The sequence below is a fragment of the Blastomyces dermatitidis genome (assembly GCF_000003525.1).
Source record: "Blastomyces dermatitidis ER-3 genomic scaffold supercont1.1, whole genome shotgun sequence".
Classification (NCBI taxonomy): domain Eukaryota; kingdom Fungi; phylum Ascomycota; class Eurotiomycetes; order Onygenales; family Ajellomycetaceae; genus Blastomyces; species Blastomyces dermatitidis.
The window spans coordinates 5,964,660-5,978,314 of NW_025544774.1; the positions used below are offsets into that span (position 1 = coordinate 5,964,660).

The 13,655-nt window shown below is 47.3% G+C and overlaps 4 protein-coding genes across 5 annotated transcripts; 1 reads left to right on the forward strand and 3 right to left on the reverse strand.

The window, feature by feature from the left end:
* Positions 1–171: 171 nt before the first annotated feature.
* BDCG_00781 (uncharacterized protein) lies at positions 172–2,541 on the reverse strand (the record flags this gene model as incomplete). Its single annotated transcript, XM_045416291.1, has 1 exon — positions 172–2,541. One exon carries the CDS (start codon positions 2,539–2,541, stop codon positions 172–174), a length of 2,370 nt encoding a protein of 789 aa, XP_045272054.1.
* Positions 1,873–4,764, forward strand: BDCG_00782 (uncharacterized protein). The gene is made up of 2 exons (XM_045416292.1): positions 1,873–2,961; positions 3,013–4,764. Exon 2 carries the CDS (start codon positions 3,200–3,202, stop codon positions 4,301–4,303), a length of 1,104 nt encoding a protein of 367 aa, XP_045272055.1. The 5' UTR covers positions 1,873–2,961; positions 3,013–3,199; the 3' UTR covers positions 4,304–4,764.
* Positions 2,713–8,395, reverse strand: BDCG_00783. Of its 2 annotated transcripts, XM_045416293.1 has the most exons (8): positions 7,636–8,395; positions 6,976–7,536; positions 6,827–6,904; positions 6,469–6,695; positions 6,276–6,387; positions 6,095–6,199; positions 5,725–5,906; positions 2,713–5,481 (listed from the first exon to the last, which is right to left on the reverse strand). In XM_045416293.1, exons 1-8 carry the CDS (start codon positions 8,055–8,057, stop codon positions 5,423–5,425), a joined length of 1,746 nt encoding a protein of 581 aa, XP_045272056.1. In that variant the 5' UTR covers positions 8,058–8,395; the 3' UTR covers positions 2,713–5,422. The 2 variants fall into 2 exon arrangements, with proteins under 2 accessions (XP_045272056.1, XP_045279303.1); XM_045416294.1 differs by having other exon boundaries at positions 2,832–5,481; positions 6,976–8,395.
* A 2,231-nt stretch (positions 8,396–10,626) lies between these two features.
* Positions 10,627–11,239, reverse strand: BDCG_00784 (non-histone chromosomal protein 6; the record flags this gene model as incomplete). The annotated part of the gene is made up of 4 exons (XM_045416295.1): positions 10,627–10,668; positions 10,748–10,869; positions 10,976–11,071; positions 11,182–11,239. 4 exons carry the CDS (start codon positions 11,237–11,239, stop codon positions 10,627–10,629), a joined length of 318 nt encoding a protein of 105 aa, XP_045272057.1.
* Positions 11,240–13,655: the final 2,416 nt, after the last annotated feature.

Sequence of the window (13,655 nt, forward strand, 5' to 3'; positions counted from 1 at the left end):
TATAAGAAAACGCCAATGCCCGTAAAACTCGCGTGAGGCCAAAAATAAAAATAGAGAACCCCCGAAAACCAACAAGGGTCTTCAAAGAATACGGCTTGCCCCCCCCACCACCCAAGCCTCCACGGGACAGAACAAATATCTTAAAACTCAAATTTCAGAACTATTAAATGACTATACAAATTCATCCTGCATCATCCCCATATCGGATTCAAACAATTCAAAATTCGGAGCATGTGCGGGTATGTTAGTGTGCTGGTAATCTACAACCGGCCACTCGCCACCAGGAGGGCTGTCGAAAAATCCGTCCCAGAGACCCAGGAGCTGTGCTATGAATCGGAATCCCGCAACCAGGATTGTCCACACAGGGTTCAATATAACTGAGAGGTGCGACCAGCGCCAGAGCATGGTTGGTATAACCAGAGGCATCCGCGGCGCGTTAGGATCGAGACAATTCCGCTCGCACGTCGCGGCATATAGTGGATGGCAGTAATAGTCACACATAACCAGTTCCGCCAAGTACCAGGTGAAAAATCCGAGCACGATCCAGCTAAGGCGTGTGGGGCGAAGGCGATTGGTGTCTGGGTGACGATACCAGAGTCGAGGTAAGGGAAACGTGACGTAGTGACGGCCATCGCTATGGAGGTCACAGATGTCACAGGAGGAATCTGTATGGCGGTGGTGTGGTTTCTTGCTTTGCTTGGTAGTCCGCGATAATAAAATGCTGGCGTCCTTGGCGATTTGGCGTTCGAGGCTTGTTAGTCCTGTCTGGGTTGCATTGATACTCCGAACAAGAGATTGGAGTTTTTTATTCAACCGTTCAACGACGGCGTCGTCTGTCTGATCAGAGGCTTTGTCCTTGGCCTCATCCTCCTTCTCATCCTCCTCCCCCTCTTCCTCGTTGCTTTCAGACTTGATAAAGGGCTTAGAATCTAATATAGTTGAGTTCTCGTCAAGCAACTCTTGTAGCGAGTCAATGGTGCTTTCCCCAAGCAATAGGCCAGGATTTTCGGATTTCGCGTCCTCAATCACCGCCTCCAACGCACTCCGCGGTAATTTGGGCTTCTTTAATGGTTTTGAAGAAGCTCGCTTCGTCTTCGGTTTGGGCCTTGCATCTTCCTGCGGTTCTGGCGGCGGTTTTTCCGGCGGTGGGTTTTCTTCCGGCGGCTTTTCTGGCCGGCGCTTTGCTGTCGCTGCTAAACGTCTGTTTCTGGGATGGTTAGGAGCCGCCACGGCACTCGGGGAATTAATTTCAAGAGAAGGATCTTGTGGGGGTTCAGCGGTACGATCCGGTGCCGGAGTATCTATCCATGCACCAGTCACCACTGGTGTTTTAACGTTGAGGAGAGTGGTATCAGCTGGGGTCTGCTCTGGCGTGCTGGCTACACTTGGACTTTCTCTTCTCGAAAGTGTTCGTAAAAGTTCCTGTGGGTCGTTTTTAGATAAATGTCTCTGCCTTTCGCGATCTGTCTCTCGATATATAGTAACGGGAGAATTCGGTATAGGGTCTCCCTCTATTGAAAATCGGACCTGCTCCTGCGGCGCCCTCCTTTCGGTGCCCCCTAACCTATTTTCCACCACCGGTTTGTTTATGAAATTTTCAATCTCGTTCCTTGCCGGTGGATTGTTTCGCACAGGCGGACTACTAGAAATCTGTAACGACCTAGCAGTAAAATCGATATCATGCTCTAGTGCTTGGTCCGTTGACTGCGCAGTCCCCTCATCAACGTGATTATTCCCATTGGGTCGACTAGCTTTGTTCAGCCAATCCTTGGACACCCGCCCGCGCAAACCCCATGTCTTTGGAACGTTGGGTGAAGGTTCTACATCTTCGCGAAGCGCTTCCTCTTCATTCCGACGTTGTAGATTTTCAAACGACAGGGCAGCTTTGAGCCCGACCTTAGCTTTGCTGAAAACCGGGGATTCTCGCTGTGTTACACGCTTCAGCCGGGCTTGATCCATAGCATGTTGAGCAGGTTTTTGCCGCAGCGACTCGTCTGAAATATCGTTGAAATTAAGACTGGAGTCATTGGTATCACCGGTGCTAGCATAATCGTCTTCACGTCGCGTCGCGTTAGGGCTCGGGGACGGGCTTCGTGTCCGATCCAGTCTTCCAAGATCGTAGGAAGGGTCGTAATTGTCCTGAGCGACATATTCAGCCAGGTCGTCCGCGTCGTGAATCTGCTGATAAGTTTCGATCAGTTCGTCCGGAGGGGGACTTGAAACCTCCGCCATTAGCGACGGTCCGGAGATTTTCCTCTCCCTCCCGATCAGCCGTCTTGGAGGGGTTTTCACTTCATGGTCATTGTTGGCGGGCGCGGGTGGGCTGTCAGCAGCAGCAGCCTGGAATGCGCCTTTCAGCGTCCTGGTATTGCTAAACGTGATATGGGATTGAGCGCCATTCCTGGGACTTAAAGTAGGAATTCGCGACTGGTAGGCCATGTTCTGCGCCTGGCCATTTCGCTGCGGTCGTCGAAATCGAAGGTCGTCATTGTCGCGATCTTGCGAGTCGGGAGGATGGGCGGTGTGGTCGCCGGTAGACATAGCTTGTGTTGGACTAGTCCCGATATTCCATCATATGTAGCGCCTGCATAGCGCCAGATGGCTATAGCATTTGACGCATTCCTTTTTTGTATATCTCGAGTTCGGAGGTGGAAGGCTGGTGGGGGTGTGTTGTTCGGATTCCAAGATCGCGTCTGCTTGAAGGCGGAATGACATGGGAGTCCCAAAACGGACTAGCTCTGGATCTCGGCCTCCGCCATTTGAGTTTCGAGATAGAAACATCTTGGAAGCTTTTTTGAGAGCTGAAAGCCGGACTTGATTGACAGCAGCCAGCTAGTTGTTCATTCTTTATCTATTGTCTTTTCAATTGGCCTCCATTGTAGAAATATATCTTCGGGATGTATTAATAACTGCCAGTGGGCTTTGTCTATATCCGCATATTACTCTGCTCTATTCTTCTATGTGAGTGTCAACTTAGGCTTGCTCTAGCTCGCCAAACTTACAATTTTCTAGGATAAATCCCACGGCATCTGGGTATCGGGATGACGCTTTACCCGTTCACAGGACTTAAATTTTGAACCCAATCGTAACCCCTGAGAAGGGGTTGAAAAAAATCCGTCCCGGAACTAGCAACGCTGAAGGAGAGTTATTTAACGTACTCCGTACTTAAAAGGACGGAACGAAAAGTGGAAAACAAAATATGGCCAAACCCGCGAAAGCTGCCTCAAATAATAAAAGACAAGGAGCATATACTGCTAAATCCTCGACCTCATATTCAAAAACAACAAAACCCTCAACCCCGCTGGCCCCTTTCACTAAAGCACCGTCGTCACTCAGTCAATTCCTAGCACCCCTCTCCCCAAAACATGTCTACCTCATCCACCTAGACAACCACCCACAAAAACACAAGCGCCAAATCTTCCTCCTACCCCTCTTCCTAAACATCGCCATCCTAGCCCTAATCCTCTTAAGAGTCTACACAGGCTACCCAACCTACATCGACCTCCTCGCCTTGATTCTCGGGTACGAAAGCCCCGCCCGAGTCAACACCTCATCCGCAAGCTGGACCTATCTCCTCACAACCCTCCTCCGCCGAACCCTGACATTCCTCCTCGATTACCTCCTCCTCGCCATCCTCCTCCCCTGGCCCGTCCGCTTCGTTCTCGGCCCCGCGCACTGGCGGCGCAAGCTCGGCTTCCAGGGCTGCGAAGTCATCGTGCGGAAGAGCAGGGCGTCATGGAGCGATGAGCTGAAACCTCTCTCCTGGATCCGGGAAGACGACGAGACCATCAAGACCAGGGTTATTCCCGCCGTGACGCCGCAGCGGCTGCTGAAGACGGGATATTTGCTCATCGATGCGGACTGGGACCTGGATTTCGCGGCCATGGTCAAGGCGCATGAGCTTGTTGCGGAGGGGGCGCTGGCGGTTGACGACTTTAAGACTGCGGTGCTTGTTCATGGGGGCGGGGCGGAAGGAAATGATGGTTTGCAGTGGTTGATATGGAGGGTGGACGAGGAGAAACGGGGCGGCGCGCCGGGGAAACAACCAGACGGAGGAAGACTCTCTAATACCCAGCGGGACAAGATTATCATGTTCCAGGAGAAGCTGGCGTCGATGGGGAAGGAGGATTTGTTCTTCCGTTGGGTGGAGTTGATTCAGTATGAGAGTACCCAACCTGGCGGGTTCACGCCGGAAAGACAACAGAAGACCATGAAAGAGACGCAGCAGTTGTTTGAGGACCAAGGGGTTGATTTTGAGAAATTCTGGGCGGATGTTGGAGGGATGGAGGGGATAGATATGTAAATAGCTTTTGGGTGAGGTGTACTGTGGGGTACAATGTTCCTCGTTCTTCTTTTCCCCCCTTTACAATACACAACTTGCATTAAGGGCCGGTCATGGAAAACGTGCTTCCATTTATAATCCCGAAAAGTTTTACATAACGTAAACTGAGACAGATATTTCAATTGCAATCTCATCATTAGCCATCCAACATTGCGTCACATGGGGAAACTGCTGTAGCTACTACTATGGGTATGGTATGTATGTTCAAAGCGCACGCAACAGATAAAATATGCAAAATTTGACAGGTAGCAGAAAATTGCAGAAATGATAATAAACACGTCAAACCCGCCCCCAAAGCTACGTAAGTCGGGATAGAGAGGAATGCAATTAATTGCAGAAAGAATCATGAAGAAATGATGAATAAGCTGAAAAAAAGACCAACAAGAATTTAAAACCTCGTCAGCAGGCAGACAGCTCCACGGTGATAAAATAATAATGAAAATTCCAGTATTATATTAATAAATAGTACCAAAAGAGATTTTTTTTTTCCCCTATCCCCCCCCTTTCTCCGTGTCACGATCACGCTGTGCAAAAAATATGAGAAAAATCACAATCAATCATCACTCATGTGGTTTCGTTGTTTCGCCGCTGTTGGGCCGCTTAAATAGAGCACAGAAAAAAAAAAAATTTCGTCATGTCATATCTTCATAAGATAAAAAAGGAATTGCATGTTTGGGGACATATCACGCTTTAGCTTAAGCAGAGAGATAGGTCGTGGGCATCGTTGGGCTCGTGAGGGTATATTTTTTTCTTTCTTCCCGTTTTTGGTTTTCTCCCTTTTTTCGCATTCATGGGAAAGGTCGACCGGCATATCGGAAAGAGGTTTGGTTTTATGTCGTGGAAAGTTTTGGAGTAAGTTGTTGGAGTAGAGAAGCAGTAATTAGTGTGCAACTAACGACCACTTAAAATAATCGTAGCGTGGGGAATGAGAAAAACCGGCCGTCAGAAGTTATCTGTATATTTTGTGCCGCTCGCTTACGGTGCGGAGTATGCGTAGAAATTAATAGTTGAAAGGGTACGTTGGCTGTATGTAAGCACGCATTTGGCGTGAGCAGGCCGAATCATGTCAATAATAGCGCCTCATTGATACCGAGACTGGTGCCGAAGGATAGTAATCTCAGACTCAAAGGCTTCCGCATCTAGCAAACCGGGATGAAAAAAAATAGTAAGTAAACCTGCAACTCTACAATGCAAGGCTTGGATAAAGGCACGGGATAGAGAAAAATATATCAATGCAAAGTCATCATCTAAGAACGACTCAAAACTTAAACCCCACAAGAGATGAAGATTCGGCGTCGACACACTGACGACCACGATGGGGAAGATACATAAAAATAAAAATAAAATAAACCAAATACAGATAAAATATTCAGGGCACTCACCAATTTCATGCGCAAACGTAAGCACATGCTCCTGATGCCGCGTCATACGAGGCCTATATTTATCCCGCTGGATGAAAATTGCACGGTCGAGATTGGAGAGGATGATTGTTTTACGGTCCACACGTCGCATCCACGACTTTGACCGTACATAATGGTGTATAAAAGCCGTCCATACGGGAACGCTGCCGTTTCGGAAAATTGATTTAGCCCGCTGATATTTCGCATCTTCTTCAATCCAGTGCATGGGATTTTGGGTTTGGGGGGGGGGGGGTAGGGTGGGTTTAGAGGAGGTTTGGCGCATTGCAGCTCAGAATATATGAAAATGTGCCGATCTATCTAGATGGATAGGGCACAAAAGAAGTTGACTTACTCCGCCATTTCACCAGAGTGGATCGATGCCTGTAAACGGATGGCACCGGAAGGGTGATCCTGGAAAATACGAAGTGCGTGGAGGTAACTATCGTCGAGAATCCGGCTGTGCGCGTATTATATGAGTACGTACCAGGCCGCTTACAGGAGAGTACTAGTTTTGATGGGAAATATGTACATACCCGCCGTAGATTTCCCTTTCCTCGAGAGAAAAGGGGTCTGGAATCCTGCTTATTGGGCAACCGGAGTCTTGCCCTCGGAGTGCAATAAATGCACAATGAAACAACACCATTTCTAGAAGGTTGGGTTAGACGCTGGAAAATAATATAACAACAGACGATGGCAGTAGAAATTTGGGGTGCCTCGCTTGCTTACTCTCGATGGTTTCAAATTCAAGACTCAACCAGGCCCGCAAACCTTGCCCGTCGGATGATTTTGTACACAGTAAGAGATAAGAGTCTTGACGCGAGAGAATAAGTACGTTCAATGGTAGTGTCGCATAAATTATCTTTGATGATGAACGGTGAACTTGACATAGGATCCGTGCACGATGATCACGATCTCGCAGGTAGAAGATGGCTGTCAAATTTGGCTTGAAATTCCTAGAAAGGTGTTGAGTAAGACAACTAAACTGGGAGGAAAATGTATAGCTTTCGTCCATTTTTAAAAAAAAAGGGAAAGAAGAAAAGGAAAGAAAAGAAAAGAAAAGAAAAGAAAAATTATTCATACTTACAGTCTAAACAACTCATCATAGTCCTTCTCAATCTGCGCCAGTGCATCTGGCATATCGAAATCGCCATGACATTTCGACCTGTGTAGGGGAAATCTTTAGTTCTGTAGGCTATCACCAATCTCCAAGGAAGGAATCAAAAACAAACTAACCCTTTGTTAGAAAAAGGCAACGGGGTCGCAGTTGTAGGGCGGCTAAACAACCCCACAGCCCAGTGATCAAATGGGTCAAGAAGCGAGAACGAATCGGTGCTGGTGGAATCCGTCGTGGATGGAGAATCTGGGGCTGCAAACGAAGAAATCGGGCTTTCAACCTCAAACCAACCAGGGGCATGTGGAGACGCCGTGCGGCCACCAGCTGGTCTTCGTCGTTCATATGATCGTTTCTGTGTTGGGGTTGTGGGCACAGGTGTTGGCTTGCGGAGTGCACTCTTCAATGGAGGAGTATTCGAACGGGGTCGCAATCCGAAAGGCGGGGGAGGGGGCGCGGGAGGGACTGGCGGTGCAATAGGTGCGGCGGGCATGGCGGATGCAAGAGTCGCGGATGGTCCAAGGGGAGTAGTGGACGGAGGGGGTCCAAAGGTACGACCGCCATGTGTGAAATTCGTCTGACGCCGCTGCTGAGTATCAACAGCGAATTGTCGATCCTGGGCCATACGAAGTGCGGTTATGGTTTGGCGGAGTTCAACGAGGGCGGCATGATCTCCACGTTCACTAGAATTGCAGATTGGGGGTAGGTAAATATATTATTTTCTGGTTCTTTGGTGGGAGTATATAATTGATTAATAGACCAAAAAAAGGACAAAAACTTACTTTTTAACAACCAGCATGATTTCTCCCAGCATCTGCTTATAGTATTGAAGCCGGGTCACGAGCGGGTACCCAGCTTCACGGTGGAAGTAATCGCGCAAATGGAACCATGTATGGCGAATATTTTGTTGCGTAGCCTGTGCCCGCCCACCATCGTCCATTGCAATAAACGCTTCATTGATCACCCCGGTGGTGTGACAAAGGCTCGCCTTGACAACCAACTCTATATCGTTGGCGACGTAGGCAAAGTTGGGTTTGAGCGGGGATTTTTGTAAAGTTTCCAGAGAGCGGAGGTTGGCGCTGATAGTAAAGAGCTCTGTGACTACGGAGGTGATATTGCCCGCGTCCTCCGGCACATGCACGACAAATTTGTCGAAGATGGTTGCGGCATTCTCCGCGTCCAGAGCGGGTTGGAGGAAATCCATACTGGCGCAGTCGAATAACGATCAATGTCAACGGCAGGCACCCATCACAGGCAAAGTATCATGGGAAGGGTGTATATACATCCGAACTTTTTGCGGTAGGACGCAAGTCAAAAAAGAAAACAAAATCTATGGGGAGAGTTTTAGTAGTTACAGGGTAAACAGGGACATAAAAAAAACAAGGCACTGTTTATTTCCGGACCACAACACCCTCTTCTTCTTCTTCTTCTTCTTCTTCTTCTTCTTCTTCTTTTTCGGCAGCAGTACGGAGTACAGATTCAATAGATATATAAACAAGAGAAAAAGAAATGGTGGAGAAGATAAATAGACGCGGCTCCGGCAGATCCCAGCGTGCGTGTGAGTTGGCATTCGAAGCCGCATTTGGACACTAGGCCTAATGTAGCCTAGCACTGCGCCTCACCGCAGAGCCCGCATTAGTCATCAGGACATTGCCCGGCTCGACTGACCCTCTCTATCAAGGTTACTCCAATCCATTCCACCACCACTGCATCTCCTTGCTCTGTTGCTTCTTGAGTGCTTGTTTGTTGGCCACTTCAAAAAGCTGCAAGATCCCTCTTTTCATCCAATAGAATTTTCATCTCTCCTTCCTCTTCAAGGCATCTGCTGAGAGAAAACAAATGATCCACAGACCAAACAAGACAGGCAGACAGACAGACATAGAAGCCTGTAACCATCCATATCTGATATCTGCCCAATACACCACAACAAAAAGCACAGCACAGAGCTTAGCTGAGGGTGGAAGGAATAGCCAAATCCCAAACAGATGAATAGATATATATATATAACTGACAAATATACTCTTTGCTTGCCTTTTTGGAGCAGTCGCCCTGCCTGATGTCTTTTGAAAACCACACGAAGATGCAAGATGCAGCCTCATCTTTTTGTTTTGCTCAGAAGTGCAACAAGTACCCAGCAGGCATGTTATGATACTGCTATAACTAGATAGATACCGGAACCAATTGAAGGGCGATGAATGTCAATTCTCTGCCAACATCATACCTATATCATATCTATATCTATGCACATATATATATCTAGTGTGTTTTGTGTTTTGCAAGGTATTATTATGAGGAGGAAAATAGAAGGAATAGAAGTGCATGCATCCGGCGTAATATTTAAATCAAAGCATCAAAGAAAAAAAAATACCCCTACCCCTTCTCACTTCTCCCTCTCTCTCTCCCCTCCCTCTTGTCCCACAACGATAATAGAAACAACCTACCTTTTCTCGACTAGCACATTCTAGAAGGTATTTCTATTATTGTTAACCAGATAACATTTATAAATAAAACTTTTTTATTTTTTATATAGTTATCGGGAAAATTTAAACTTTCCCCTCCATCCAAACCCCCACCCTTCCGCCCTGGCCCCTGGGCGCCGCGTGCTAGTGGGTGGTGGCAAAAGGCCCAAGGGCGAAATAGGCTCACCCCGTCCCCCGGATCCAGAGGACTATAGCATCATGCCCCTCTTCTACCATCCCATGGTGTTTTCGTTTTCGTTTCGGCGCCTCTCAGGGGGTGCTGGATGATAGATTATATATAGGCACTTTTGAGCTCAATTTATTAATCAATTAATTAGACAAGCGACGAGCAAGTGCACACACATCAGAACTTAAAAAAATCGTAGATGGTAGATGGTAGAGGTCTGAGAGGGAAGGAGATGGTGCGGAATCGAAAGACTAAGGGTAAGAAAAGAAAAAAAAAAAAAAAAAAAAAAAAAAAAAAAAAAAAAAAGAGAGAGAGAGAGGGATGGAATGAGATGAGATGACAAGAGAACTGTTCTCAACAGAGCTGCGGTGGTAACAGACAGGGAAGCCTTGCCTCCTTTCTTTATCCCTATATTCTACTATCCACATTCTACTATCCACACACATACCCTTCCGTTTCTATGTCGCTGATGTGTGCTCGAGAGAGATTAAGCAACACATACAGCATTCAAGAAAAAAAAGAGGAAAAAGGAAACCAGGGAAACCATATTTGTATTTCAAGCGGAGTGGAGGGAAATAGAAGTAGAGGTAAAAAAGAAGTATCAAGAAACACGAGTTGTGGTTGTGGAGGGAGAACAAAAAAAGGGAAGACAAAGTAATAAAATAAAATTAAGAACCCGATAAACCCCCCTTCATTAGAGTACCACAGAATAATAAACAGGAAAAACGGAAAGAAGAAAAAAAATCGAAGAACCATAAAATGGAATATAGGGAAGTGAAGTGAAACAAGGGAAAGAGAGAAAAAAAACAAAGAAAGAACAAAGCCACAATTGACAGACCACCCGTCATTCCCATTTCCGATTCCCAGACAAGAAGAAGACGAAGAAGGAGCACAATATAGGAAGAAGCAGAGCCATTGGAAAACCGATTTAAAACATCAAGAGAACGTCAAAAAACAAATTAGTCCAGCAACGAGGCGTATCAAATAGAGAGCACACAGCCCGACAGAGCGAGCACACACAAGGCAGGAGTTAAGAAAAAGAAGTTCCCAAAGACGACAGACAACTACGATATAAAAACATATCAATCGCGTTCATATCGTGCCGGGGCCGTCCCTGCCTCGTTCACCTAGGAAGACTCGTCGTCGTCATCTTGCGCCTTGCGCCGGGCCTGTCAGCACATTCGGGGATTGGTATAAGGAGGGGGGAGGGGGGGGGGATGGAGAAAGAAACAAAGATGGAGGGCATACATTATAGCTCGCCTTCTCGTCTTCGTAGCGTTTCTTGTCAGCGGCAGCTTTGGCTTCATAAGGGGCGCGCTGCTTCTCGTTCAAGGCCTTCCATCTCTCTCCGAGGACTTTGCCCACTTGGCCTGTGATAGGGAAATCATATTAGATACATAGTGCTTGCGATGCGACGCTTATTTATTGAATAGTGATTATAAATTTTGAAATTTTTTCGCTTCGATTGACACATACCGAAAGAGATGCCAGGGTTTTCCTCGCGGACGTTGTCGCGCTGCTCGTTGGCGAAGAACATGTAGGCGGATAGACCACGCTTAGGAGCATTGGGATCTGTGAAGAAAATAAAGGGGGGAGGGTTGGTGCGTTAGAAATTGAAACAGTCCTAGAAGATCTGTGGGAGGGGGGCGTCCCGCAACGCGATGTTGGATGAATTTGCATACCCTTCTTCTTCTTCTCACCGCGAACCTTGGTTTTGCGGGTGGTCTTTTCCTTAGGCATGTTGGTGGTTGGTGTGTATGTGTGTGTTTTTAAGGGTGCTGCGCCGGTGCGACGTGATGTTAGTCAATTTCTTGCAGGCTTGAACTCTTGTTGCTAGAAGCACGACTCAAACCATGTCGCCACCATCAGAATCGAAGAAAAAACAGCGAATGGCGCGTAACCAGTGTGAAATTTTTAGGTAAACAGGTCTGTTGTGGGCATGAACCAGATATTGAAGGGGGTTGTTTGTGCTTGGGAGTATAGTCTGGGCCTTGCGCAGACTTGAGATGCGCGCGTGTCGTGTCGTGACAAAACACCAGCTGCGACGAGGACAGTGATGAACTTGAGAGATGAAGCTCATTTGACCCGTTTAGAGACGCGACTGCGCTCAATGGATGCAGGGTTTTCCATCCTTTTGCACCATGTTGGGTTCCGGAGCATAGCTAGCTCACAGGCAGCATTGCGATGGTGATGAACAAGGCATGATAGAAATAACAACAGGACAGCGACAATGGCTTATGAAAACAAAACAGGCGCGTGTAAACAGGACGATGAGAGGCATTGTGTTGAGAGAAATGAGTGTGTGGATAGAAGTATTGTTCGAGTGTTGAGGAAATAAATAAAAGAAGGAGGAAAACCAAAATTTATTGTTAGGGGGGGACCTTTGACTTACTGCGAGTGTAGTACTTTTTTTTTTGTATGGGGGGGGAAATTTGCCGTTGCGTGGAGGGGGAAGAAATGGCAGCGAAAAGTTGTATGGGAGGAAATTTGGTGAGGGAGAACAGCAGCAGAGAGAGAGAAGAGACTGAGCTGAGGGAGAGCGAGAGTGAGAGCGAGAGCAGCGGCGAGGGAAAAAGCAGCTGAGAGGGCAGGACAAGGGCAGGGCAGGACAAGGGCAGGGCAGGGCAGGGCAGGGCAGACAAGAGCGGCTGGCAGGACGGACACGACCAACCACCATTACCACCTGTTCTGGCTGTGAGGCAAAAAAACCCGGGCGAGACCAAAGCACCAAGGAAACGCAGGGGAAAAAATGGGAGGGGGGCCCGCATCATCTGTCATTTACCCTCATTTTACCGCCGGATACCAGTCATACCACCAAATACCGCGATCCTACCTCCCTTCCCTTTACCGCTGTTTACCACCCATACACTGCCTTACCACGGCACCGCCAGCAGAATCAGGCAAGGGCTGCTTCTGTATTTCCCACTGAAATAACGTGTGCTCAGGTTGCCCAGGTGCGCGGTCGTGGTAATAGGCCCTGAAAGTGCGTGTCTGTTTGAAATCTCCTTCCAATTCCGGTTGATCACCCTAATAAACGCACCAGTTAAGTGCGTGCTGATTATCCTTACTACAGGTAGTTGATCAGGTTGAATCACATTGTTTTTCCTGCTTTTTTTCTCAGGTGAGCAATATTTAAAATTTCTTACACCCTTGAAAGAGAATTATCATCATGTTATTGTAAATAATACATCTATCAGATACAATAATAAAATCACTAAGTATAAACACTCCTGTGGGCACGCCAGCCCAGAAGGTGGATTTTTATTCAAAGTGATGTACTCCGTACAGTCCACAGTCCACTCTGTACTTTGTTAAGCAACAACAGTGAGGAATAAATAAATACGACAGAGTAACCTACCTGTCCAGTACAAGAGTAATCCAGGCAGAAACATGTGCGCCTTGAGCTGTATGTGCGTGTGCACAATCAGCCAGCCCACCCCAGCCAGCCCACCCAAAAAAATCAGATAGCCAGTTACTTGGTATCTTCTTATAATGTATTCGGGGTAATATCCTGTCTCATTCCTGAGCTGTATGATTCAAGGATTGCACAGTATCAAAGAAAAAAAAAAACCTTCTTTAGTGTATGACCGACCAGACCATCCATCAACCACAACCGCACCCCATACAGAACCATGAGCATATGATACTCGTAACATCTCTCCTCTCTCTCTGCAGCAGCAGGTACCCCTCCAGCAGTGTCCTGGACGACATAATCTCAATAAATTGAGCTTGCGTTGCTGGAAAATCATATTCCTATACCGCGCTCTCCGGGCTTTTGAAGGGTTCTTTTCTAGATACTCAAGACGCTCATATGAAGCTGATATCGGCGCTGGATGTTGGTAAGCAAACCGCCAGAGTACATGCAGGGACCGCAGAGAGGGCGTGGGTTAAAGAGGGGGGTTACAATACCATACCGATACAGGGTCGAGGTTGGTCTTACTATTGTGGGTTGCTGTTGAGGTTGATGAGGGGGAAAGAGTTGGTTGACCCGTATGGTAATACCGATATATGTTCCAGTTCGGATTTAAGCTGTGTGGATTTTTTTTTTTACATGTAACTATACCATACGCAAGGCAGGCGGGCCCAGGAAGCTACATAGACGGCCAGCCAACATAGCGTGATCGCTGCAACACACCCCCCTTCCACTCTCAGCACA

What these genes read in the sequence shown, in the direction of transcription:
- BDCG_00782 (XM_045416292.1), top strand. Translation starts at nt 3,200, where the DNA reads ATGGCCAAACCCGCGAAAGCTGCCTCAAATAATAAAAGACAAGGAGCA.
- BDCG_00783 (XM_045416293.1), bottom strand. Translation starts at nt 8,057, where the DNA reads ATGGATTTCCTCCAACCCGCTCTGGACGCGGAGAATGCCGCAACCATC. An exon ending in GAAAGGGAAATCTACGGCGG is followed by an intron (nt 6,200 to 6,275) that starts GTATGTACATAT and finishes ATACGCGCACAG; the next exon opens with CCGGATTCTCGACGATAGTT. An exon ending in TACGTTTGCGCATGAAATTG is followed by an intron (nt 5,482 to 5,724) that starts GTGAGTGCCCTG and finishes CCGGTTTGCTAG; the next exon opens with ATGCGGAAGCCTTTGAGTCT.